Consider the following 27,998-nt stretch of genomic DNA (forward strand, 5'->3'; position numbering starts at 1 on the left):
AAGCTTTTGACAGCCAGTCGTGTGGAAACCATGGTCGAGGGAGGACGGCTAAAGACTCTCGGAGCGGGTGTAACTCAGCATCTTATTATATGATGGACCTCCTACTGCTGTGTCTACACATTATTATATTGCCGTTTTTCTCCTCTGGGAATATAATCAGTTTCTCACAACATATAGAACGGGATGTAACGGTAAGTTCAACTTACTCTTGGATGTTTTCAACTTTCATGCAATAACGAATGCACAGTGACTATTCGATCAATTGATGTACTTTTTGTTATGTAACACAAGTTTGTTTAATGTATTTCAAAATGTTATTACACAATGATAAATAATTATGATAATAGGCCTACCTGCTATCTAACTATGATGTGTAGCAGTACTGTATGTAAGCCCTATTCAATTTATTGTAATGTCTGGATCCTGCCTAAGGCTATGGTTGGTAAAATAGCATTCAGACAATCTTGATTACACCACATTACCGCGACATATATTGTTTTTTTTTTAGATTTTGGCCAAAATATTCCTCAACAAATATTTTACATAATTATGAAGTTCGAATATAATGTGTTATTATTAAACATAAAAATAGTATCAACAGCATTTTCATTTCATTTAGAATTTACCGTATATGTTTATGACATTTGGATTTAGCTACTAGGTGTTATGGAAATTTAAATAATTGATTTATAGAATAGTTACAACATAAATATCGTATTTATCCGAAAAAACGCCCGCACCCTTGAATAAACCCACGTACGTTTATTTATTTGCTCGAAATAATACCCCGCCACATGTATATACACAATATTACAACGTACAGAATTTCTATCTGTAGTAGAATTCAATATAATGATATCACCTAAAGCATTTTGATACCATTTTTACTGTATTTTATCACTTCTTGACATTAGTTGTGTTGTATATGTTACCATATTACCAAAAAAATAAACACCTGTCCTGAATAACCCCCTTAAAAAAACCCTTCTGAACAAACGCACCAGGGCCATAATACTCAAATAAATACGGTATTACCGTAGTGTAGCAATGAGGGCGATTGGTGTCGTGATGTTGACTTCTTCAGTTTTATAAAAACATTGCTAATTATAGATGTACATGCACGTCTTGTCATTATCACATACATGTGACCATTTGCACTTAACTCATGAATACCAACTGAATGACTCCTTAATGTGAGTTCATACTACATTTGTTAATGTTTATTTTGAACTATAATAAATTAACACATTCGGTATTATGGGAATAAATATCGTGAATAAAAAGTGCAAATATAAGTAAGTTAATATGACAGGATTATTTTATATCTAATCCAGAAAGCATTAACATTCATTAAAAAGCATTAGCATATAGTAAAATCGTAATCAAACACATCATTCATCATTGCTTGCGGTGGGATGTTAATATATAAAAGCACAACTCGATATTTACATATATCTGTTAAGATATACCTGTCAGAGATAAAGATAAACAAATTCGAAACGTAATTTAAAACAGCAACGTTGCACTTTGTAAACACGATAAGACTGATCTTCGTTGAGAAATATAAAGAATATCGGAAATTACGTAACTATCAGGGAAAAATTATGATAAAGTAATCGGAAAGCACTATTCTTTCACCAGGGCTAATTTCATTAACGTATTTTGAAAAGTCAAGAAAATTACAATGTATATAACACTTAGTAGTAAAAAGGATGGCTTTTCTCAATTGTAACTTGCAAAACAAAATCTGTAGGCGTATAAACTCAATTATCCGTGAACCTTTAATAAGAGCCGATAACAATTTTAAAATGTGGTGAGGGGAATTTAATGGTGGATACAGGACCTTGAAATAGTGAGGGTACAGTAGTTGAGGGTCTAACTAACTAACTTCGAATTTAATTGCATTTTTCAAAAGTGTTAGCCCATTCTTGTGAATTTTTTTAAACCAAATTATTTTACTAAAACAGTATTTAACTTAAAACAATAAATACATAGTTGGGTAGTTGTGGAGAAAGTAGATAAGGGGACCGTAAAACAAAACATCATAGCAAATTTCCTCCTTGTGCCTTTGATGATGGTAAATTATTAAATATATTATGGACTTGTATTTGCTTTACGAGCGTGTCTATGCGTTATTAGAGAAAATTAAGAATCTACCATGAGTTATCCAGTTCCACATTGTATCTGTCTAGTACACATTCTTTCAGACAATTTATGTCTCGCTTCTTAAATATGGAAGTACTATCTGTAGCAAGTTGTTTTCAACTGTTAATAGTATACAGGAAACAATAGAGCTGAATCCCAAATGACTGGGTTTTCGTCTGTCAGTTTTATCTATCGTCAGTTAAAGGTATGTAAGAAGAAATGTAGAAATCAGCAGCAATTCAATGACTGGGGGTTTTGGTTGTTTATCGTGCGCGCGTATCGTACGGGTCTTTACTTCGATGTCTTTGAACTTGAAGTTAGATTCAAGGTTGTAGTTCCTTCAATACCAAAGGTAAGAACTGATCAGCATTGATCATAAATTAAATTAATTGTAAATATTCATCTGGTTTGTAACACTATTTGTATTAAAACCCAGATATTACTTAATACATTTAAACATTCCTTTATAAAACACTAATAAAATAAACTTCAAAAATCTTAGAAAAAAAAGCTAACTTGATGGTTCTGTTGTTCTTTACACAGCTTTTACTTTCGGCTTCTTTTTACTAGAAATAAATTTCAAAATAATGCAACTATTTAATTAATCTAGCCTATAAAACAAACACTCAATTTCACCAAAGTATTTTTGATGATTGTCTTTCTAAAAACACTTGATAATCTACCTTCAACTTTTATTTAAACAAATATTTTCCAACTTATTTTTTTTAATAGTCACCATATTATGCTGACGAGGGAAAATTATTTTGATTCATAACATAATACAATAACGTCTAGGAATAGCGGATAATAGAATGTGTTATGTAGCTTATTCTCATAAATCTGTCTCGCATAAATTATACTACGTTCGTTCTTTGATTACTCATTTTTGTCACTATCAATCAATAACAATATACAAGAAAAACCTATAAAAATCTACCTTATCACGTGGAAGGAAAGAACAAACAAAATGTTAACGTATTTGTCGTGACCTTGTGGGGTTTCATATTTTGGTAGAGATCATGTATGGAATAAATTACCCTTTCAGCTGGTAACGGTACCTTTCATGTTAAAAAAAACCATGAATGGATGAACAGAGATCGCATGACCCTTTGGGAATAGAGGTAGGTCTATAACATATTTGTGTAGTAGCGTTAGGAACGGTTGTAACTCAGCCATGTCTTGTCACAGTATCCATTCCTATTCTGGACATTTAATGGTAAACACTCTACATGGTTCATTGATAATTACATCACCCTGAATAAAGTAAATGGTTAGTTAAGTTGTATGGAATGTAGGCCTGAACTATTATCTACCGTACGTAAGCCAACTACATAACACGGCGTTATTTTATCAACAAAATACTTACATATATTGTTTTTAAATAATATAATATAATAATTGTTTAATAGGCCTACTGAATTGGCAAGTCTATTGCGACATTTCAGTTCGAATTTTACTTTTGTACATACTTTCTTGTTTACATTTTGTTAAAGAAACGTGCTATGTTTAAAATATAGATTTCAAATAATATATAATAATATGCGAATTCAAAATGTATTGACTAACGTGCCTTATTCTTGATAAATTATCTACAAGTCGTTTGGATTTACTAAATACATGTAACTTTATTCATGTGATACACTCATAAATCAATGTTCTCTGGAGCAGCTAACGAAATGAAAGCCGTAGAATTAAGTCGAGATAGGCGAATGTTATGCACAGTGCTACAATTCACAGATTCAACATATGCCCATAATGCATAGTCACGATGTACGATAACTACGCCTCTGCCTTGTTCACACACACAGGCGTATGTTACGCCAACCTTATGATGCACGTGTAAACAAACAAAACGAACATAATTTCAGAAATTTTCTATTCATATTACGTGTATTTTCACGTTAGATTTTCGTACCTAAAAAAATTGGTATTTTCAGTAATTAAAAATAAAAACACCTAAATGATATCTTTCATAGGGTGTTATTAGGATAGCTTGTAATTTGCTACGTTAATTCTATATTAATATATATGTCAATATTATTTGCATATTTACGTTTCTATGGAACCTTTAAATTGCGACTAGTGACTCGGATATTAATACAACAAAATAAACAATTAAGTCGCAACTACAACGTCAAGGAATATGTTTGACAGCATAAAATCCAACCAAACCTCCAACAGTTTCCTCTTAGGGATGTTACAATTAGTAATCACTGCAAATAAAATCATTTTATATAGACTTTCGTATATGACGCAGCACATATCTCAAATGTTCTATAATATTTTTAAAAACCCCAAGAGCACTGTTTAAATGTACACATTATTGCATTACAATTTATTTTTTGGGTATGACTCTCTTTGTGTGAATTATAAGGAGACCTGTGTCGTGTTACCTTGCATTATAATTTATTTTCCAGGATATTAATTGATTTCTACCCAATCGTTTAAAATAACAACAAATAATACAAAATAATCATTCAATAAATTAACTACTTTTAACCATCGATTATAAATTTACACACCGCCTGTAACAGTTATTCAAATGAATTAGGATTAATTTTAATTTTAAATAAATAACGAATGTACAAAATTAATCCAAATAGTATGATCCTTTTTTGTAAGGTCATGGGTACCTGTCACATGACTTGATCCAAGCAACTAAGAATAGTTGCAAGGATATTGGACTATTTTCACTCAATTATACTAACAAAGAATAATGCAAAATAATCGTACAGTTTAACGCGATTGCTCACAGCTGCTAATCTGTCAAATAAGGAGAATAAATTGGGCAAAATTGTATTAATGTCATGCAAACCATTTTATGCAGGCTTTAAGAATTGAATAAAAACAACTTTTGAAAGTCGGAATAATTTGGTGGTGAATACATTCATCGACCTACTTCTCGTATTTAATGTAGACCTGGCTCAAGATACGAGACTGCATTAAATAGCATGGTAAGGGGTGCCAACTATATAATGCATGGAGTTATACTTGTACATGAAATGTAGCGTTTCCTGTCAAAATACAGTAAACAAGAAAACAAGAAACACTGAAATATTACAGAAGTTTAGCACTGATCATTAAAGCTTAGCCCCACTTGACGCAACCCAATGACCGCACCGCAAGTCTGACAAATCAGGATGCGCTGGATCATCAGAAGTGCCGCTTCTGATCGGTCAACTCACTTGCCGTATGCCTACGTCATTGCGATGTGTTTAAGAGGGGCACCAAGTTTAAAACAATGAATTTGAATTTTTTTTTTAAATCATCATAGGAACTCAATTACTATTTTTTTTCGCCGTGTATTTCCTCACTCCACACTCACTGCAAGGCCATTATCAAACGTCCCCTAATTTATCAATTTCCCTTATTGAAGGTTTCAACAAAAATGGAAAATAATTTGTATGTAAATTCAGTAATGACTAATGTTTTCTGTTAGCTAAGCTTGGTATATTTTCTTATAGTTAGCTCCCATAAAATTACATAAGCTCCCTTCTCATTCGTGATTTATTCACGATACCGTACCAATAATCTATTTCGTAATGATACCATGTTAGGCCTATACATTTGCGTACCATTTTAAAATAATGTCTTCTTCAGTTTAGTATTTTGTACGTCAGTTTCCAATGTTTTTCAATTTTTTCTTTCATTCCTTCAAATAAAGAATATATTAGTATGGTTTTCTGGTCTGTTGCATGCAAAAAATATTATCAAAAGATACAATCTATGCAACACTACAGCCGGTGTTGATATAGCTGTTTATTTTTATATTTCAATATCTACACCCGTTCTAACAATGTTGATAACTTCATGCCCTTACTGCCACACACAGGGTTTCTTCGCTATCATTTTTCTATGTATCATATTTCATATTTTTGACATTTCATTTATCGACCTAATTCTTCAGCTATGATATAATGCTGGAACGATTTACAATTTTATTGGCAAATCAGACAAAATCCATTGATAATGCATAAAAAGAATATATTATGTCAACAAAATAATACAAGCATTTTAAAAATTGTGTACATGTATAATTCACAGACACAGAAAATTGATGAGATATCAAATATATAAAGACACACAGAAGTTCAAAGATAAGAATAAAACAAAAAAAGCCATATATCATTGCCAATTTCAATTTGTAGACCTGTGATACAATGTTCAATTCAATTTCCCGGATGCAAAATAGTTTATTCTTATCCATAATGTCGTACAATTGAAAACACTACACCTCAACTTCATTATGCTTATTGTAAAAATATTTTGTTGCCGTTACTGTGTTTCTCCTTTTTTTTAAATGGTTAACGACAACAGGTATATGTATAAAGTACCAGTGCATTAGGTTGGATATGAATTTATTGATTAATTCAGTTTGCGTGTTTCCAGATCTGGTAGCCTAAACTTCTAAATATCACGTCCGTCGTTCATTATAGAGAAGTGAACTACATTCAACAGCAACTTTTCTTCCATTAGTCTAGCGTTGTAAAAACATTCGTAAAGTTGAATATACATACAAACCGTTACTTAAAACAGCAGCAGTATTCTCTCACATAACATCATCACTTTGAAAGATATAAGTAAAGTGATGTTTACAGGTTTGCATGCATGGCGGATAACACTTAGCAAAGTAAGGTACAGCACACCATGTGTTTTCAAACACGCGATACATTCTCAACTTTACATTATTATTTCATTGTTTAGAAACACATGACATTTCTTTGACAAGTAATACTTTAAAATCAATCAATTTCACAGATTATTTGACAAGTTAAACCCAAAATATGATGGTTTGTTTGTATTAACTTCAAGCAAATTAATGGGTGATCAATTATTTAATATCTTATCGATTCGTACTTCATTTTCTATGCGAATCAACGAATTGTCTAAATAATACTCAATCATGGCTTAAGTGTGCAAATACTCAAATTTTACAAAGACAGAAAATAATATAAAACAAAAAAATATATATATGACATATCTGAGCTATGGACAAGAAATAGAAGAACTTGATTAATTAGGCCTACTAGCATTACACAAAATATATGTTTGGCCAAGGCCATGTCGTAGGACAGTCTTCCTGTAATCTAGGCCTACATGCACAATTTCACGGAAATTCCGGGGATAAATTAAAAGTAATTCGACAAAAATTTGAAAGTGAAAATCGCAGTGGAAGTATTATACTTACAAAGTAGATGCGCAGCGTGACGTCATTAGAGGAAAGTAGAATTCTGTCAATCATACGTGTATTTCGAGGGTTGAAGAAAAAGAATTAGATCTATAAATAATTATTAGCTTGTACTGTAGTACTATCTATTCAATAAATTTGTATTCATCTTATTACTGAACGGTAGGAACACGTTATTCCTGTCGTAGAGCATGACATGTTTGTTGTTTGTTTGTTGCAGTGCTCATCCCGCCAATCAATCCATTATGTAACATTTATTTTCATTCATTCATTCATATTCACATTTTCGTCCTGAAGTCCTGAAAAATGTATGTGTGTAAGGACAGTATCATATGAATATTCGTTAATACAGTATCACATGCGTTTTACATATATCATGGTATATGATAAAGACACCCCGTGTGATACACATGGTATGCTGTATTACCGAATAGTCCTATTTAAACTTGTCGTATATGGAGACACAGCACAAGAGTGAAAAATGTGTGACTGATTTTTCTATATTATACCTTATTTATAATTATACCTATAGTTCACTATGTCGGTCTGTCGGTCTGTCTGTCGGTCCGGTATCATATGCGTTTTATCGCTTTTCTGTACTTTTTGAACTGTTTTGATGTACAGAAAAGTTTTAAAGTATATTACTTTTTGAAAGTTCATTTTTTTCTGAGAGCACGCGACTTATGGCTGTTGGCCTTGTTTAATTATCCAGTACCCTACTGATTTACAGTAGTTATACGTGGGTGTAGAAAAAGTGGGGAATAGGTCGGGCTACAGCTCATTTGCTATTTTCCATTGCACATAAACAGTACTGTACCAGTATGTATAGTATTATAGTATTACGGTAGTAGGCCTATATAAATTACCAACGTGTCAAGCACGTCGTGAATTATTCAACCCTGGATTTATGTCAAATAATTGAATGATTTTATTATTCGACTATAACTATTTAATAATTGAATTGTAGGCGTGGGGCAATTAGCACATTATACAGTGACCTTGTAATCAGACATCAATAATTTATTTATACACGGGTTTAGAAATTCACAAGGTACATAACGGTAGGTACGTGAATACTACAATGTTGTACAACAATGGTAATTGCTACTTCTAATTTTGATATTTAAACTAGACGACAACTTGTATTGATACCAAAAACAAAGTGGTTTCTATTTAGAGGTAACAATTATTCTAAGTTTCAATAACTCTCAAAACCAACCATAGACAACCAAACTAAGAACGGTGTGATAATGAGATGTACGGGATCTACTATGCCATTTTACTCTGTGACTATAAGGCCTTTATTTATCATTTCCGTGAAGGAGTAGGCATTGTACTTAATATTAATAAAATATGCAATATAATTATTCATTTAGGAGGTAGGCCTACAAGATGACATATCTAAGAATGAGTCTCTGTTAGTGAAGCACAGAAGTACGAGGAAGGCAACGTTGAATCCAGACAGACTTTGGCCTGGTGGAATTATACCGTACATCATACAAGCACCAGCAGGTAAGGCATTACATTTATCTGCCAATTGATTGGTGTGTTATGTAGCACGTGCAGTGAATTATTTGGATCTATACTCACGATTTCGGTACATTGCACGTTCAGAGACTGGCAACTGTGCATTTGATAACCAACATGCTAGTGTGCGCCGTTTTCTACGGCTACTACGCGGTCAAATTCCGAGCGCCGTATGTATTATTGGCCTAGATTTCAACATTCGATTTAAAGGAAAGTAGTAAATTAACGAACTTTAAAACTAAAACTATTCGAAAGTATTTTAATGTTGGAGATGATAGTGATAGTGGAAGCCGCACTGCGAGCAACTTTTAATGTACACATTATTCTCAAAAGTATTCACTAAATCATTCTCGACGATTTGACTTTATATGACGTACTTAATAGGGCCTACCCAGGATTATGCAAATGAGGTAGTTTTAAATTTCAACTTAATTGGACCTAAGATGAAGCCAACTTTACGTAATAAATAACTCGAATGCACAAAGAGTGAATCAGATGCGGTGAGTCCATCCCTTGATCTGGTCATCGTTGATGCATCATAGAAATAGGAAAGATAGATGTGATTTGCGTTTCTAAATTAGCGTAGATTTATAGTTGTACACCACCACGAGGTTTAACTACTTTACATAAAACAATGACCAAAGATATAATTAATTTCTTGAAATAATCGGTGTTTTTGCATTAAAACCTATTGTCCTAGACAGAACTTCTGATCGGATTTCCGAAACTCCTTGTACTAATTATTTACATTATTGGCCTTTTTTTATCACACGGACGGGAAGTGGATAAGGACGTTCTGATGTTAACCAAACCTATAGGCCTAAGTGTGGTTCACCCAAAGATGTATTTTGCCTGGGTAGAGACTTACAATGTAAAGTTTAATTGTTTAATTGCCTTTTCTTAAATTGTCATATAAACAATATAAACAAATACAAAAATACAAGACAACATTAATAACTAAAATGTTGAACTTATCAATTTAAAACTAATCTGAACGCACAAATAGGTGTTCACCTGGGGCGACAGTTGCTGGGTTTGCTCTTGGAGGGTACAGTACTTGTTTTACTTGCCACTCGCTATTGCCTTTTCATGTTCTTAGTAATTCATATACGAGAACCAAGTATGTTTTGTCTGAATCTTGATTTTAGTTAAAGTGTATGACACGCTATTTGTGCCCAAATGTGCACCTACCTATACCTAATCACCACACCGTCTAGACTAAAGTGTTGTCTGCTCTTATAAAGATGCCATCATGACACGTTATCATCAGTATAATTGTTCGCACGACGAAGAAACGTCAGTAAAGTCAGGTTTGCGGAGTAGGTTGTAATTGTTTTAGTCTACTCGAAAATACTCGAGACACACAATTATTTTACCTGCCACTTCCTTTTAAGGAATTACATGGTGTACCGCAAACCATACAATATCAGCTGTAACTTTCAATAAAGAAATGCTATTTTATATTTCGTATACATTTTATTAATTGAAAATGATAAAAAGGCATAGACGTTCGGCGGCGTCGGCGGCCTAATGCTTGGTTCCCACTAGGACGCAACGCAAGCGTGTTTGAAAATGACAAGCGACAGCGCGAATAACCATCACTTGTGATTGGTCAAATCACTTACGTTGCGTTACGTCCTTATGTTGCGTCTCTAATGAGAATCAAGCATTCAATTCGATTTAAGATTGTCTGCGCTTTTCACTTAGAAGAGAAGTCCTCATTGGACCATGATATGATGCATAGGACAATATATTGATCTCAAACGCGTATTTGCGAGGAAATGACCTACATGTCCATAATCCTGTAGGACGAATGTCATAAATACGATAGATTGATAATCCTTCCAATTTCGATTACGACACGGTAGGCCTAAAGCAAAATTTGGAGATAACTATAATACGAATGTAGGTCCCAACACACTTTGATTGACCCTCTCCTTAATTGCCATGAAATCTCGTCGGAGACCATCACCTTGAACTTGACAGACTATAAATACATAATTAATACTTTACGACACATTTTACTGACCTAAAATATTCCGGGTTCATCTAGAGATCATCACTTGCAGTACTGAGAGTGAACACGTTTGTTATTTACAATACAATATAATTTTGTTTAGTGGAGTATCATTTAATCATAATTTTAGTATAATAAAGTATTAATTGTAAGTGATGGATCAGGGGATTTCCTGGTGTTTTAATTGAAATGCATGCATTCGCGTGTAGGCCACACAGTATATGGCATTTTTAAAGACAGTAACTTTTAAAAACTTTGCCTAACATTAAAAATAATGCCTATATATTGTATGATTATGTAGAGATTGTATGATTATGGAGAGATTATAATAGTCGGGAAATGCGGATACGCCCTGACGTTTCTAAGTTACAAAACTTTGTTTTTGTCACTCTCGCTTTTGTCACGATTCTAAGTTCTATTTGTTTTTTTTGTGTGTGTGTTTTTTGCCAAATACGGTCGTCTCATGAGTATTATTGTTATCTCATGTACTTTTACCAGTATAATACGTATTTTGTCACGTGATTGATCTAAAATGCTGTTGACAACGTGGAATAGACCTACAAGTACAAGATACAATCGGTACTATAGCACGCGTACAATTTGTGTGTAAATCATTTTAATTTGTTGGATTCAAGTATTTATCAGCTTTCGCTTGTCAACATTATAAATCTTACTATCAAAACAATGGCCTAGTTTGTTTCATCGTAATTTAATGACATATTTCAGAGAGTTGTTCTATTACATTCCAGGCATTTTCAAGAATGCCTGAACAAGGAAAAATATCAAGTCAACGTTTCTGTTTAAACAATTTATTGTTCTTGAAAAAGCGAAAAATAAAGAATAATAATAATGACACTGTTAATAGGTCATTTTGTAGTTTTAATTAATAAATACAAAATAAAACCATTTACTTCCAATATGACGAACTTTCGATTTTTTGGTGAATTTTTTGAAAATCTTTTTTTAGGGGAATAGTTATCTTTTGAATACTAACTTTGAAAATGAAAAGATGATATGCTCCTGAAACATCTGGGTATGGCAAAACTATATAAAAACACCAGGAGACTGTTTATAAATATTAATTTACGATTGAGTCGTTCATTACGTCTCCAACTTGCGGTCATTCTGGTGGCAAGCGATGTTAGATCGTTTACAATCGTATAGACGTCATAACTTTCTTTCTATCTCGGGATTTCAGATATTCGGCAATCAACGGCAATCATAAGTTTAAAAATAGCTGAATGGAATGGTTGCCCATATAACAGATATATATATATCTACACATTCCATAATTAGTCCAGCAAAAACAAACAAAAAATAACGTTTGGATATAGTAATAATTTTAACAAAATCTATTCCAATCATCATGGAACTAGAACTACAGAAGACTTTGATATCGTCTTGATCATCTATTTCTTAAATACCTAATTTTAAACGAACACTGGATGTTATATGAAAGGCTATTAATATATAACTAGGAGCAATTTGCGGTACTTTTGAGTTATTATTCGCTGCATGAACTCCCTTCAGGTTCGTGCTGTTCTCCAAATTGTTTCAATTATACAAAATAAACTGAATTACGCCTTGTGTTTTGTCATTAATGTAAAATATGAGGGTTATTGTACTGACTTGATGCAATACGCTAAAACAGACAATTCTCGTTTAGTGGTGACAGATGGAGAGAGTTGATGCAAGTTGTAATAAATATGGCTATATAAAAATAGTAATATAGTGTTCATCATCGAAAACATTCCGTCCTTTAGCCAGGTAAGGCATTCGTCACGGTGCTTCATAATGGTCTTTTGCCACCAACAACATCTTCTCTTGCTGCTCTCCTATCATCCAATCTCTCAGATGACCATCTTAGAAATTAGACAACATTATTAACTTATGAAGTTTGTTGTTTTGTTTAGAGCTTGAATTTTAGGAGCCTATTAATTAAAATTTGTGCTTTTCCCTTACTTAAGGCTCCTCCGCTCCATCTAACTATTTATATGAAATGAAGCCAGTAATAAGTAAAGGGTATAACTTCCAATAGGTATCAATAAGCTTAATTTCCAATTTGAATTTAAATTAGACAAGTAAAAGTAGGTATAACAATATTATTAGGATACACGATAATACACCCAGTGCAATTAAGATTAATAGAAATAACTGCAGGCTAATACTAATAGACGAACATTAGATAAGAACAAGTCATTATTTAAAAAGTGAATGCAGGAGAATATCCCGTGACTTTATACAGACACAACTTTCTTCTCCGCTAAGATGGTTCTCAGTAATGTATGTTTGTGTAACTATGTATCTCCACATACTACATAATATTTGCCTAGTATCATAGAATATAAATAGGATAATTTGTTAATACAGCATCTTTTTTGTGAATTTACCAAAGACGATGTATTATTCGTCGCTTGTGATTGGTCAATTCAGTTTCGTAGCGTCCAAGTGGGAATTTGATAAGTTGTATGGTTTTTAGCCTATACAAATTTGATAAAATGATGGTACTGAATATAATTGGTAGACGTTTAACGTGGGTTTGACTATTCAGCCTTCACAATACACACCAATGCCCCTGCCAATAATCATTAAAAGGACAGATAACTTCCTCTTATGATTAGACAGAATTAACCAGCAATGAATACGTTGCGTTGAAAATGTTGTTTTGTTGCCTAAGCTCCACGGTAAAAGAAATCAAATCTGTTAACAGGTTCGTTCTGTAAATAGTTTAGGGTTCACTGGATCGAAACTAATTTACGGAAGAATGGCGTTGCGGTCAATCTCTGACAATTTCATACCTGATTTTTACTGTACTCTAAAGGACAATTTAAACAGAAAATGCATTTTCCTAATAAATACACATCATTTTACTATGTTTAACCTACGCTTATGTTGATAAAAAAGACAACGAAAACCAAGTATTATAGATAACTAGACCATTCTGCTAGTCGTAAAAGTAGTATCGATGGTCCTACACCTGTACCAGAAAATAAAATCACTGCAGTGTAGTGTATCTGACAGGACTAACTGATATAGGCATTCTCTAATTACTAGGCCTACGCAATTTGTAGCTAATAACTAAACAAGTGCTGATTGGCAGTGTTTCCCTAAATGGTGCGTTTTTACACGGGAAGTAAGTGTCTGGAATAACGTGAAATGACCTTTTGAGACAGTACATACAAGATATTTTCGCGATGGTTAGATTCTTTATTAAGTTAAACACATAAAATCAATCATAAACTTAATGCTAATTTTAAGAATTTAACATTTTTGCAATTGTATTTCAAGACTTATAATGCTACACAATTCGGACAATTGACAAGACCCATACACACACTATAACAATTAGGAATCTATAAAAACAAAGCAAAACAAAACAAGGTTCGATAGATCAATATAATAATAAGGTTTCACTTCAAACAGTCTAGTTATGTATTTAATACGCACGGTAGGCGTAAACGTTATGAATACCTAAACATTTGCTTATAACTATACAATGATACGTGAATCACTTTAAAATCAGCAATAAATAAATATGTCAGACGGTAGATACAAACACTAAAGGTGCATACAATAAACATTGAAATAAAATTAATATTAGCCAGCCGCAGACATTTTTTCAGGTTATGGAAAACGATATTCAGACATATGACGTCAACAAAATCTAAAAAATCTAAATCAACCACAACAACAAGTGCAAACTCATCTTTTAATCGGTAGACTCAACTGCAATAAAGACCTAAATAAATGGGAATCATTTCTAATATAAACACAAGTTAAAAGTATTAGCCAATCGCAGATAGTTTTGATTAAATGTAATGCTGATCAATTGTGACAAGTTGTCCGATATAAGATATAACAGCTGATGGATATATCAAGTACAACTCTGGGGTAAATGTGGGGAAATGTGCTTTTGAGAAATAGTAAGTGTGACATTGTCTGGGGATACAAGTAATCGTAAGATAAGTAGGCATGTATTCTGCTAATCGCTACCTCTCAATGAATAATACCTAAACCCCCCACGTGCGTGGGTGCTCCCAAATACAATATTTAACTATAAAATACTGTAAACCCCGAGAAGTAGCCCATGGGATATTTATTTTTTTAAGCCTAAGGACTCTTTGGGTGAACTTCTTTTCAAGATGGGCTTCCTTCCGAGATGGGCTTCTTTTCGAGATTACTTTTGCAAACTGAAGATGGGACTTCTTTTTAAAATAAATGCTGTGAATTGCTACGGCAATATATGATTTTTGACATTCTCTGCCAATTTTTCCAAGAAGCGCACACGAAGAAAATGCAATCAAAGTACTATAAAATATAAGGCTTGGTTGATAATTAAGGATTGTAAGATCATTAATATATTTATTTAACACGATCATACATTTTTATTCAATTTATTCAAATACATCGAAAAGAATTCCAATGGACTTGATTTGAGATGAGCTGGCTTTTTTCGAGATCATTTTCCAAACCAAAATGGGATTCTTTTCGCGGTGGGCTTCTTTTCCATATTTTTTGGCATTATATGAACTGTGAAGAATTATTTACTGTAATTTAGTAGACCTGTTAAGTATTATTTAGAGTGTCGTGTTGATCCATTCCCATCCGTATTGTAAGATGGTCGAATTAGCGCTACGCAGTGTTCATTGACCATAGGCCTAATTATTAGGAACATCGTTCCAAAATGTTCTCACCAATTTCTTTGTAATTTGGCCTTACGCAAACACGTCTGTATCACAGTGCTATCTAGAAGAACAAGGTACACCGTTTGTTTTAATAACCCCTTTGGCAGATTCAGATTTTGAAATTATGGGCGCAGAGGGCCTAATTAAGTGTTTAACTTTACTTATAATGTCCTATACATTGTCTTGCACAATGGGGAAGGGGCCTTCCTGTACAGCCATATCATCTCTTACTAACAACCATGGATTACGCTTTGCTCAATTAAAAAATAATCTCAAACTTGATACGCAAGTGGCAATAATAAGGAACCCACTTAACGCGTTATGCAGACAATTACCTCCAAAGTTTACGACTATTGTAGGAAACGAGGGAATTAAAGAAAGTTCAACTTAAATAAATGGGGAATAAAAACGCTAGACTTCATGAATAAAGTCTGCAAATCACTTTTTATACAATCATTAATATTTCAAACACCATAATAACTTTACCCTAAACACTAATGATCCTCTGGCCTAATATATCAACAACTGGACATTATTGAGAAGTAAACAGTTTGAAATGTATAAGCTTTTTAAGCTATTTCCTTGGGATTGGCCTTAGGTTCACATAGAGTTCATATATAATAGCATTTCCTTGTTTGTAAGTTTTTAGATTTATAACTCAATCTCACAGCATTAATCTGTCAAAAGAAACTTTTATATTTTATTCTAATGCGACCCGAGATAATGCGTTTATATTAGAAATTTTCTTGCGGTTACATCGTAATTAAGTGTTTATTTCTTCGGAAATAACAATTACGTTCTAAGTTTTAATGATCAATTTACTTTCAATTGGAATCTCAGGACATGGCCTACTGAAATAAAATCAAAACTGTGAGTGTTTGTATTTATGAAATATATAAAATACATCTTTTGGATAGTTAATTCTTAAAAGTGGTGGTTTGGGGAAGCCAGCACGGTTTGAGGGAGCCAACACTACCCAACTCCAAGTGAAGTTGGCAAAACAGAAGAACAGGTAGCAAAAGTTTACATAGCAGAAGTTATTAGACTTCCGGACATACTCGGGAAAAATATTCGGTTGCTAGTGAAACAGCTGGATACAGTGTTGCTGTAGAAACAAGGCCATATATATGGCTGCAGTCGAGTGCTCAAATTTTAGTTAGTTTTTACCGACCGACCGACCATCCGACCAACCGACCGACCGACATAGTGAGCTGTAGAGTCGCGTTGCACACGACTAAAAACACCACGGTAGAATACATACTGCAGTAAAAATACGGAAAGCTCCGCTGTCAGGAGCTGAATGTAAAATAATGAATATTATGTATTGGTATTCAATAATAAATAACAATAATAATAATTTATTTTATTTCAGCAAAAGATTCTATTTTAGAAAGCTTAAAGATATGGGAAGTAAAAACATGTTTGAGGTTTGTTAGTTACAACGAAGAAACTGAAAAATCACTTGGTCATTCTCATCGCATTTCATTTGTTCCAGGAAACGGGTAAGTAAAAAAAAAAGCATTTCCAAAGATTACTAGAGTTGAAATTTCGTTCCATAACGGTCCTGTTCATTGTGCAATTAATTGATTGTTTTGGAGAAACAAACTACTAATACCCTTTTCACGCTTGCAAAGTTGTAACCAGGTTTGATCTTGATTTATTAGACGTTTCATACACGAATACGAGCAGTTAGAAATCTCGGGAGAAAGCATAGTTGTGCGCTATTTGATAAGTGTGATTGGTCAGTTTTACTACCAGTTTAATACACGTGTGCGCAGATACAACTCAGGACATCTCGTAACAAAAACAGGCCTCTCATAGGTTTGTTTTCATAATTTTGGAGAATCTCCAGAAAATTCACACCTTGCAAACCTGGTTACAAGTTGTTACTTTTTGCAAGTGTGAAAAGGGTATATGACTGATAACAGACAGAGTCCGTAAAAATAGAGACTCATGCGAAATTTATTCCATGCCTCTTAAACAGTTTAGTATTTTTATTTTTATCTTTTAGATGCTCTTCATCAATTGGTTCCAAACGAAACGGCGAACAAATTATTTCTATTGGTAAAAAATGTGCTAATGTAAGCTTACTGGCTACAAAAGAATACTTTAAACGATTAATAACCCCTCCACTGCACACTTGACAACCTGTGCTCGCACAATCGTTTTGCTTATGTCAAGTGAAAACGGGACTTTATTTTATCTATTTGAATATGTACAAATATTTACAGCGGTCATGTGATACTGACACTAGTTTCCCTGCATTAAGTTCCTCCTGTTTTAAATTCTCATTTTACAGTTAATTGCGATTCTTATAACTTACAGTATGCACTTAAAAAACATTACATAAATTTGAAGTTGTTTTTCTCGTGGTTTTAAATGCAATATTCAAAAGATTCTAGCTTTATATTTTTTTATTCATTTGATTTTGTTTCCTTTTTCTTTTTTTATGTTTTATACATGTAACTAAATTGTTTATAATGATCCACTAACTAAAGAGAAGGAAGATGTGTTCATACGCACTAGATTTAATCATGCATGTTAGTATAATTACATAGTTACGCCGTAAGTGTTCGTGTAATCGCTTAACTTTGCTGTATCTTTGTGTCGTAAACTCCCATATAACTCCGATATACCTCCGTCGACAGTCTCGGCTCCGACACAACTCCGATAGGTTTTGTGTAACGGAGTCACAACAGACACGATTGAAGCACTGTTTTCCGATAGAGGGCATCAGCATAGCTAAAATGGCATATAACAGAAACAACAATGCACATAGTCAGTCACAGAAATGAATCCTAATTAAGCACAGCTATAATATATTCTATTTATTTTAGGTTTTAACAGTGCTTCACGAACTCGGCCATGCGATTGGGTTACACCACGAGCAGGAACGAGCAGATAGAGATAAACATGTTCGGGTGTTATGGCTAAATATTCAAGAAAACATGGCGTACAATTTCGACAAGCGCTCGACATTGACGTCAACACCATACGACTACAATTCTATTATGCATTACAAAAGAAATGTAAGTACTACACTTTCATCGTTGTATGTGGTGCCGTTTGGGACATTGTTATTATGTGACACAGAAGTGATTCTTACATCTTCTGTGTCGCATAACTTTGACTGGTGCCCCTTACTTGCAATGCCCTAATATATCTATATTTGTATTAATTTATTTGGTCCGAAAGTTCGAAAAAGTGTTCGAATGATGGTCTTTAATCTCTAAATTGCTATTGGCCTGATCTCACCAAGGCAATCAAACAACAGGACACTACGCTTTCCTAGATCAACTGGAGAAGTTTGACGCCCGATTTTGCCTGCCCTACAAGTTTGAGTGACTTGCCATTGGCCAATCGTTGGCTTCCACAACGTATTGGCGAGCTCAGCTTTGATTACCTTGATCTCACTAAGATCCATAGTAAAATTGGAAAAGTAAATTGGAGACCTTGCAATATTTCTGTCTTTCTGTTTGTATTTAGTGATTAATAATATATTATTTTATTTTATTAGAGCTTTAGTGTAAACTCGAATCCGACTGTCGTATCTCGAGACCCTCTGCTGCAATACGATGTTGGACCAACTAATGGGGTTACGTTCTATGACGCTATGATGGTTAACCGAATGTACAGTTGCAATAGTAAGTCTGATTTCTTTTGATGACTTCTTTAGTAAACAATTGAACTAACATAATGAAGTCGACTACAAATTTAGTTCTTCTACTTCTCCACAAAATGGGTCCAAGGCGCACTAGAACGCTTGTAATCTACAGAAAGAAATTCGCAGTAATGTTCGCGAATTTACATATCTCTTTATTGTCAAATGTAAAATAATATTAATTACATTATTTAACTTATTTGACATGACTAAATAAAGTGTCGCTTGTCTAGATTTCGCCTTGGTGGGATAATAACTCACTGTAGTTGCAATGCTTTTTCATTTTGTTTTCTTAAAACCATTGCTGCAAGTACTGCATATTACTGTTCCCATCAGCTTTATGCACTATTAATTCAATTCCATTTAGGACCTAGGCCTATTAGATATGCGCACAACGCTATTAATGGTCACTTTGAGGGTCCACGAGGGGGTACTCTTAATAGGGGTTCTCTGTATTGAAATCTGAACAACACGGTCTTTATAATGTATGTGCCCATGGAGGACTTGCTCCACGGTGTTCCAATCAAACCTAATTTTCAATAATGGCTTTGTTTTGCAGAAGATTGTGCCTATAAGGAGTGTCAGAATAATGGGTATGTCGGCCCATATCCATACTGCTCGTGCATTTGCCCGCCTGGGTTTACTGGCCTTTTATGCGAAGAAACTGAAGAGCTTCATCAAGAAAATAGTAAGAGTCAATCAATATTGTTTTATGCAAAATAAGTAAAGTCACACATATCAATCAAATGCTCAGAAATGTTTTACTTCTCTACTGCTCATAGAGATTTACGCACACGTGCATAACCTTAACTTCTCTGTAGTCTTCACTAGAAAAGCAGACCCAGAGTTTGGCAAAAAGTTTTTTCAAACTTTGCTAGAGTGTAGACCAGTGGCCGTTTTCACAAATAACACTTAAGTACAAGTGAGATATACTTCCATTAAGTATTTCACTTAACTCAATAATTAATATTGTATTCACTTAGATAGGAAATAGAATACAGCCACTGGCTTACACAGTAAACCTCTGAAACCTGGAGTTGCTAACTAGAAATCAGATAGATATCTCAATAATTTTAACATTTTCTAAAAATATAGCATAGTGAATTATCAAAGAAAACATAGAGATCAAACCAATTCAAACTGTAAATATTGCACTTGTAGAATGTAGGTATAAACTGACCGATTCGACTGGAACACTTTCATCTCCAAATTACCCTGAATCATACAGCAATAATGGCGATTGTTTATGGTATATTGAGGTAAGTAACTAAATAAATAACGATATGTGACTTATTGTTTTGGTATGCTTGTTTATAATAGATTGTAACTCTTAAACTGGTTTGATAGTACTAAATTAATTTTAAAATGTCTTCTATTGACTAAACTGTCAAGGTATCAGTGTCATGTTGTTAGATTGCCTTCCTTAAACAGATTTACAGTACGGCCTGCGCTACTTCTTTTAAAAATTAATTTCCTAATAGGCCTATTACTAATAATTGTGTTTGATTTGATACAAACGTTTACCAATGCAATCTAATTGCCTTGCGTTTACCAATAATTACAAAGTTCAGGATTATACATGAATGTAAATATATATTAATTGGCCAGAAGGTTTGACTTCTCTCATAATTTTCCTAACATAATGCATTAATTAAATTCCGCTTTTGCGCTTTTTTTATGTTTACAGACAACGTTTGGGCCATTTCTTATAATTTTTGTAACTATGTTTGTAACTACATTGTGTCGTCTGACCGTTGAATGTTTTCTAAAGATTGGCACTTTCTTTCTGACTAAGTTATTTTAGCGTTTTTAATTAGCTTTCTGCCTATTGTATTTGTATCTCCGTTGAGATCCAGGCACTGAAGGATTTATATGTTACTAGTTTGTTGCGTGCTTCGGAATATAATCATCTTGTTTGTGTAATTGCTTTATTTTAAATATTATGTTTCTTTAAACATGTCAATTGCTTTTAGGCAAAACCTGGTCAAACAATACGATTGTCTTTCAAGACATTTTCATTAGAGGATTCACGTGATTGCAAACGTGACTTTGTAAGCGTTAGAACTAAAAACATGTACGAAGATAATCACGAAAGGTATAGCCTTCATTTTTATTATCTTTCTAGTATAGGCCTAATTCATGGAATATAATCAATACAAAAATTGTCGTAAAAATAAAACGTTTTGGCAAACATAGCATGTCAGCAGACAGATCTGGAATAGACTATGGCCGCCGGATCTAGAGAGGGCCGCATTTGTTTTATCCTTCCGTATATATAATAGGATTTTGATTTAAAAACATCCTCTTTTTTTTTTCTCCATTTTAAAAAGCTTTTTGAATATAAGTTGAATTTAATTTGTTATTTATTTATGCTGGGTAACCTCTTCAGTCAAAGACTGGACTCCTCCCAGAGGGCCCAGTTATGATCAGTGGCTGTGTGTGTACTGGTACACCGGGGTAACCACCTACTCGTCTCGAAAGATGTACTAGGTTCTTTAAAGTGCGCATAAGCTAGATGTGTACACTGGACCTACGGGTTACAATCCTTATCAGAGAATACTTGTTCTACCAACAGAACCATGGAGCGAGTAGCTTTTTGTCGATGTTATGGCTACATAATTACGTTCCACTGTCTTAACCGCTCGGCCACTCACTCGCTCAAAGAAAAAGAATAACGAATCATTCAATTCGGAATATAATGTTTAACTGCTAACAGTATACTTATGATTAATGTATTATTAACTATAATCATCACAGGCACAGAACACTAAATTTGATATACTGCAATTCATTTATTATTTTAGAAACGATTATAGTTGAATCTGCCACCCACACACACCTCCAATTCGACATGCTATGATCGATATTCAATTACAATAAATGTTGTTTCTGTAATTTTGTTTTTTAATTAATAACACCTAATTTAAAATAAAAAGGAGACAAAGGTATTCTAAAAACCATAGGCCTACTGTAGATTGTTTTTACATTGTAAATAAATTAATGTTTTGTCGTCCTATTACAGAATGTGTGGATTTAAGTACCAAAAATATTTCATCTCAGAAAAAAACAAAATGCTAGTTGGGTTTAAATCTGACTATACATTTCAATCAACGGGTTTCCTAGCTACATACAGAATATATGATGAAGACCCAGCCATTGGTATGATATTGTTTATTTAGTTTTAACAGCATCAAAACAATCGGTCATAATGATCTTTAATTAGAAAGAAACTCTATTGAAATTGTCTTGCGTTGATGATGTACCAAAATGGTATTTAATGTAAGGTAATCTTCCATACCAAAATGGTCATTAGTTGGAGGGAAATCACTGTAACAAGACATTCTTTTTGAGAGGGACACCTTTGCACTAAAATGTCGCTATGTTGTAAAAATGTTTAATGGCCTACCTTTTTACTATTTAGTCGATTATTCCAACTGCCTTGGAAGAAGCTGTTATACGTTCATTGATAAACAACTAGCCTGGCATGAAGCAGACAATCTCTGTCAACTTATGGGCGGGAACCTACCTGTCATCAGTTCAGCAGAAGAGAACGAGTTCATAAGATTACGCTTCGGAGAACGATCAATCGGCCGTTTGTTTTGGATTGGAATGGCTTATATGAATCACAGAGATAGGTGGCAATGGATTCGTAACGAATATACGTCATTCAATGGTATTTATGCAAATTCAAGTTTGGTTGTTTTGTTTCATTCTACACACGTGACATTGTTACGACTATTATAATTTACGAATATAAAACTAGTACTTGAATAATAGTATAGTTAGAATATATATATTAGCATACATTTATTGATGGGCATTATTAATGGTAATTGTTAAATCTAAGTGACGTTGATGATGACTATTTTCAATTCATTTTAATTACAATAATAACGTAACAGTAATAGTAATAATGAATCTATTCGTACATGTTTGTCATTAGGTTGTCATTCATTCATGTAAATAATTATTATACATATATATTGATATAAAGTTTGCGGTACACCACGTATATTAGTTCTGAAAAGAACTTTTGAGACACTCAACTGTTCCTTCCAGAACTAAATATACGTGCTGTACCGAAAACTTTATATCAATATTTGATTTCGCCATGCAAACCTACAAACAATATATTGATAATAATTATGATAACACTCAAAATACAACACTAGGAGAGGAATTCGATGAAGAAAATATAAAATAATATCAATATTCTTTTTATAAATTGTGTTTATTAAAAAGGCTGGACAAAATATACTCAACCAACTAAGTTTGATACAGGATGTGTTGTTGTCAGTGTTTACGGGAAATGGAACAACATAAAATGCAGCAGGCGAGGCATTTCCACAATATGTGAGACATACGTTTCAAGAACGGTACAAGGTAGGTGAAATATGAACAAATATTAGCCACCTTTTGTTGTCACGACACAGTACTTTTGCGTCCAAAAAAACGAATTTACCAGACGAACAGTAACGGTAAGCGGAAAACCGCGTACCTTGTCTACCCACGTATAATCTGTATCTATTCTGAGCGGAAACCCCCCCCCCCCCCCCGTTGAATACCATAGATTCTATATTTGTGTTACCGCTCGTCTGTGTAAATTTACCTTAACAGTAAGTATGCGCATTCTCAATAGATAGCTATTTATTTGTTCCATAGATATAATCATCTATTTTTTTAAGACAAAGAAAGTAGACCTAAACAAAGTATTAATTTGTAATAACCATTATTGTAACAGCTAACTGGCAAAAATGGGAAGAATGGGAGAGTTGTTCAGTGACGTGTAATGGTGGTACACAAAAACGGACACGTCAGTGCAATTTACCAGGTTTTTGCCACGGAAGCAGTGTAGAAATGCGCAGTTGCAATCTTCAGATATGTGCTGGTTCTCGAGCTCTTAATAAACCTGCCACGCAAAGCAGTACTCTTGCAGATGCTAGTCTTGCTGTCGATGGTAACTTTTGGGCAAGAACGTTTGTAAAAGGAGCCTGTAGTCGAACACGTAAGCTTAGAAAGTTTAATTCTATTACACTGATCACACTCATTCTTCATTCACTGCTCAAGGCAACCTAACAACAGGACAAGATAGGAACTCGTAACAGTGTTTTGATCTTCTGATTGGCTGCGATAAATTAATATAGTAGTTGCCTATACAGCCGTAAAATTTGGTATTTCCAATAATGGAGGAAAGGGGATGGTACCAAATTACTCACTTTATTTAATTTACCAGTATTTCATAATATTTGGAGGTAAAATAGTAGTACTAAAAATGTAAATATTCTCAATTCTCTGCTAACTAAACATTCGAGGAAAATCAGTCAATGTTTAGTGGGCGGGGATTCATCATGTCGCAACCACAGATGAAATTATATTATATAGTATATATACAAGAGTCGCACAAAGACGTCCAGGAGAAGCTTTGCTATTATAAAGTAACTCTTGATAGAAACTAAACCGTTGTATATCCATCCCGAAAAGACGGCTACTTTTAAACTCACGGCGTATGTTCTCACAATGCTGTGTGGCGTTAGTTTATTAGATTTCAGTTCTGTATTGAAATATAGTTTACTTGTTTTTGTGCAGGTCACCAATGGGAGCCTTGGTGGAAAGTTGATTTAGGAAAAACACTACTTGTCAATAAACTGACAATTACAAAGAAAGGTTATTTTTGTAAGTAGAACTACATTATTACCACTAACTACTATCCATTAAAAAAGCAATGATACTCGTGTGCTAGGTACAACTTTTATCATACCTTTTTGCATACAATTTCACTTAAATTTCAATTTTATTTTTTAAACAATAGGCATAACATTCATTCAATAATTAATTTTGTCAAAATAAATAAATATACTGTGCATGTACAGGACAAATACAAGAAAATAATACAAACTAAATGAAATAAAACTGGTAATCGATACAAAAACTATTTATTTTCTCTCTCTCCTAATGATTTCAGCCGGACCTCTTGTGGGCGCGATTATTCGTATTGGGAACGAGTCGAATGCATTTCGCTCAAATCGTAAGTGCAATGTAGGTCTTACCAGATCAGATCTAGACTCGAAGCATCAAGTGACACAGAATTGTCGTCATTCTAGACTCGGTAGATATGTTAGTATTCAACTGGAGAAGAAACACGGAACTATTGAACTGTGTGAAGTTCAAGTTTACGCTACAGGTAGGCCTACAGTACTGAAAAAAGTACCCTTTATAATGGAAGAGTGAGATTACATGGAAAATGGCGAGAAGTTATGGCGTGTTGTCTCACTCTTTTCTGTCTTTTATCATTGCTTCGTGCGTGCCACCTTCGTTTTGTACAAGGTAGGATTCTTTGGTCATAAAAGACTGTTAAAGCCATTTGAGAGCCATCAAGATTTGGAATCCCTTCTCGGCATGGTTAATATAATCAAGTGGAAAGACAGACCAATATACTGTACATATGAACAGGTACTTGATTTACGGCTGAAGTTTCCAGATAAAATGATCAGAATGACCACCAAAAAACCTCACGGAATTTCACTCCGAGTAAACCTAAGGCCACTCAGACACTATCCTGAACATTTCTAGAATTGATTGATTGGTGAACTGACGGATTTTATTTGATCCAAAATCATAAAAACCTAACCCTATTTCCATTACAATAAACACATTTTTTCGCTCGAAAATTACATTAAGTATCTCGCATTCTGAAAAAAAAAACTATTTATTTAATACTTATATTCATTAACTGATCTACTGAAAAATGTTTTCCGACATCTGTAACTTTTGGTCAATATCAGTCTACAGTTTAAAAGTTTTTTTCTCCATTCAAAATTTGATCCCTAATTTTATCCTTTAATTTTCAATTAGACTTTCTACTGAGAAGATTTGCCAAAACTTTGTTTACCGTTACATGTTTATTTATACTCTTTTGCTTTCAGATTGTCATATGTTTGATGGAAGGTGTTACTTTTTAGTAAAATCAGAAAGAAACTTTAAAGATTCACAAAAGGAATGCCATTCCAAGGGAGCCGTACTTGCGAGTAGTAATAGCATTGCTGAGAACAAGCACATGCAAAGCATATCGAGCGGTGGTTCATTCCTTAATATAAGATACAGCAGACGAAAACGAGGCTGGTACTCTCACTTAAATGGCGCTTTAAGTACATTCCAAAGTAAGTAACATACACATACTATATCAATATAAAACGTGTCTTTTACGCTTTTCGTCCTACATCATTTTCTTGGCCCTTTCTTGGTAATTTGAAATATTTGTTCCGATATAGGTCTACCCTACCCCAGACCCCCACCAACCTCAATGGGAAGCGCTTGTCTAACCAGGAAGAGTGACATTTCAGTCTTTCCTGGTCTAACGACATTCTGAAACCTGTCGGAGGTACATCAGAATTATTTGAGAGTTAATAAACACGGAAATTAGATCAAACGAGTACTTACGTCAGATGTAACTGGGTATAATTCAGCTTCAGCGTACACATAAATATAATGCGAAATTTAATTCCAAACCCACATTCGTTAAAAACGAGAAAACAATGCACACAATAATCAGTTGAAATATTATTAGACCACTATATCAAGATTATTAAATAATGCAGCATATTTCGAATATTAACTTTCAGTTTATGAATTAATCAACTTCGCACAAAGCGACTCTGTGGATTATTTGCAATGATAATAATAAAATAATTATTGCTTTTGTTAGTGGTTTATAAACGTCATATTTATGAATAATTTCGTTTTCAGATTGGGCTGCACAAGAACCAATCATGTCAAATAGAAGACCTAAACATAAATGTGTTTCGATGAAACCGAACGGTCGATGGCGAACATGGCCGTGTACTAGTTTACAACAATCAGTTTGTGAAACATTGTAAACGTTTAATAAACAACAATTTTAATTCAGACGATATTATTTGCTTATCACCTTACGATATTCAACAAGAGAAGACTGCATTAGTGCGAACTGTGGATAGAAGCAAATTGGGCTGTGTACCTAGCTGCTGTGTAGACTCACAACTTACTTTTAATATCAACATCCTCATAATAAGTATCTCTAAATGAGGACTGTACAAAAAGAACCATATCAATCAGGATACGCAAATGGTTACAATATGGTGGTAAACTATATTAGCGTATAGTTTGCTACAGACCTAGAAAGAAATTCTTCAACCAATTATACCTCAAGAGCAATAATATCTGCAGTTACAAGCAATAGTTTACAATCAAAAAGACGTACGATAATAAGTTATAAATACATACATTTACATTGTTGCAGATTATAGCAAATTCTTCCGAGTTGGTGTTGAGAGAGAAATAATTTGGTATGACGCACAATAGACAATGGACACATGGGTTGTAACAAGAAATGTACCATGTATCTATATAGCATACATTATTGTCTGAATACGAGCTCAGTATTCACAATACATAGAAATCCTGGGTAGTATCAACATCTGTAATACAGTATTTGAATGTGTCTAATACAATTATTACAATGTTAGACCAAAGCCACTATTTAGCAAGAATGAACAATATGGCACGCTGCACTCAACACTGCGTACAAATCTCTCGAGTCTACAACACTATTGACTTGAATGAATTATTTAGAGTTTTTAAAGATTGCTGCATTTAGATAAATGTAATAAATGTATATCTAATGGTTAGATTAGTGCTTATGCAATGGCTGTACAGTATAGTTTATCTGTACAAACAATCTCAACAATAACAAAAATTTACGCATTTTAGTTATTAGTTTTACTGATGTTAATTTTCTTT

General features: G+C 33.6%; 2 protein-coding genes across 2 annotated transcripts in view; one reads left to right on the plus strand and one right to left on the minus strand.

Annotated features, from left to right (window-relative positions):
* LOC144835071 (beta-mannosidase-like) overlaps positions 1 to 22,741 on the minus strand; it is a 109,083-nt gene extending 86,342 nt beyond the window's left edge. Inside the window, exon 1 of the mRNA XM_078690094.1 lies at positions 22,630 to 22,741. The gene's annotated coding sequence lies outside the window, so the exon portion shown is untranslated. The remainder of the gene's footprint in view (positions 1 to 22,629) is intronic.
* LOC144835075 (uncharacterized) lies at positions 27 to 27,997 on the plus strand. Its single transcript, XM_078690099.1, has 17 exons — positions 27 to 191; positions 8,710 to 8,845; positions 16,935 to 17,064; positions 17,574 to 17,643; positions 18,400 to 18,591; positions 19,080 to 19,206; positions 19,783 to 19,911; positions 20,385 to 20,482; positions 21,197 to 21,318; positions 22,246 to 22,382; positions 22,645 to 22,896; positions 23,466 to 23,606; positions 23,965 to 24,228; positions 24,810 to 24,896; positions 25,186 to 25,404; positions 26,147 to 26,380; positions 26,967 to 27,997. Exons 1-17 carry the CDS (start codon positions 90 to 92, stop codon positions 27,095 to 27,097), a joined length of 2,571 nt encoding a protein of 856 aa, XP_078546225.1. The 5' UTR covers positions 27 to 89; the 3' UTR covers positions 27,098 to 27,997.
* Position 27,998: the final 1 nt, after the last annotated feature.

Source organism: Antedon bifida, chromosome 2, assembly GCF_963402885.1.
Source record: "Antedon bifida chromosome 2, ecAntBifi1.1, whole genome shotgun sequence".
Classification (NCBI taxonomy): domain Eukaryota; kingdom Metazoa; phylum Echinodermata; class Crinoidea; order Comatulida; family Antedonidae; genus Antedon; species Antedon bifida.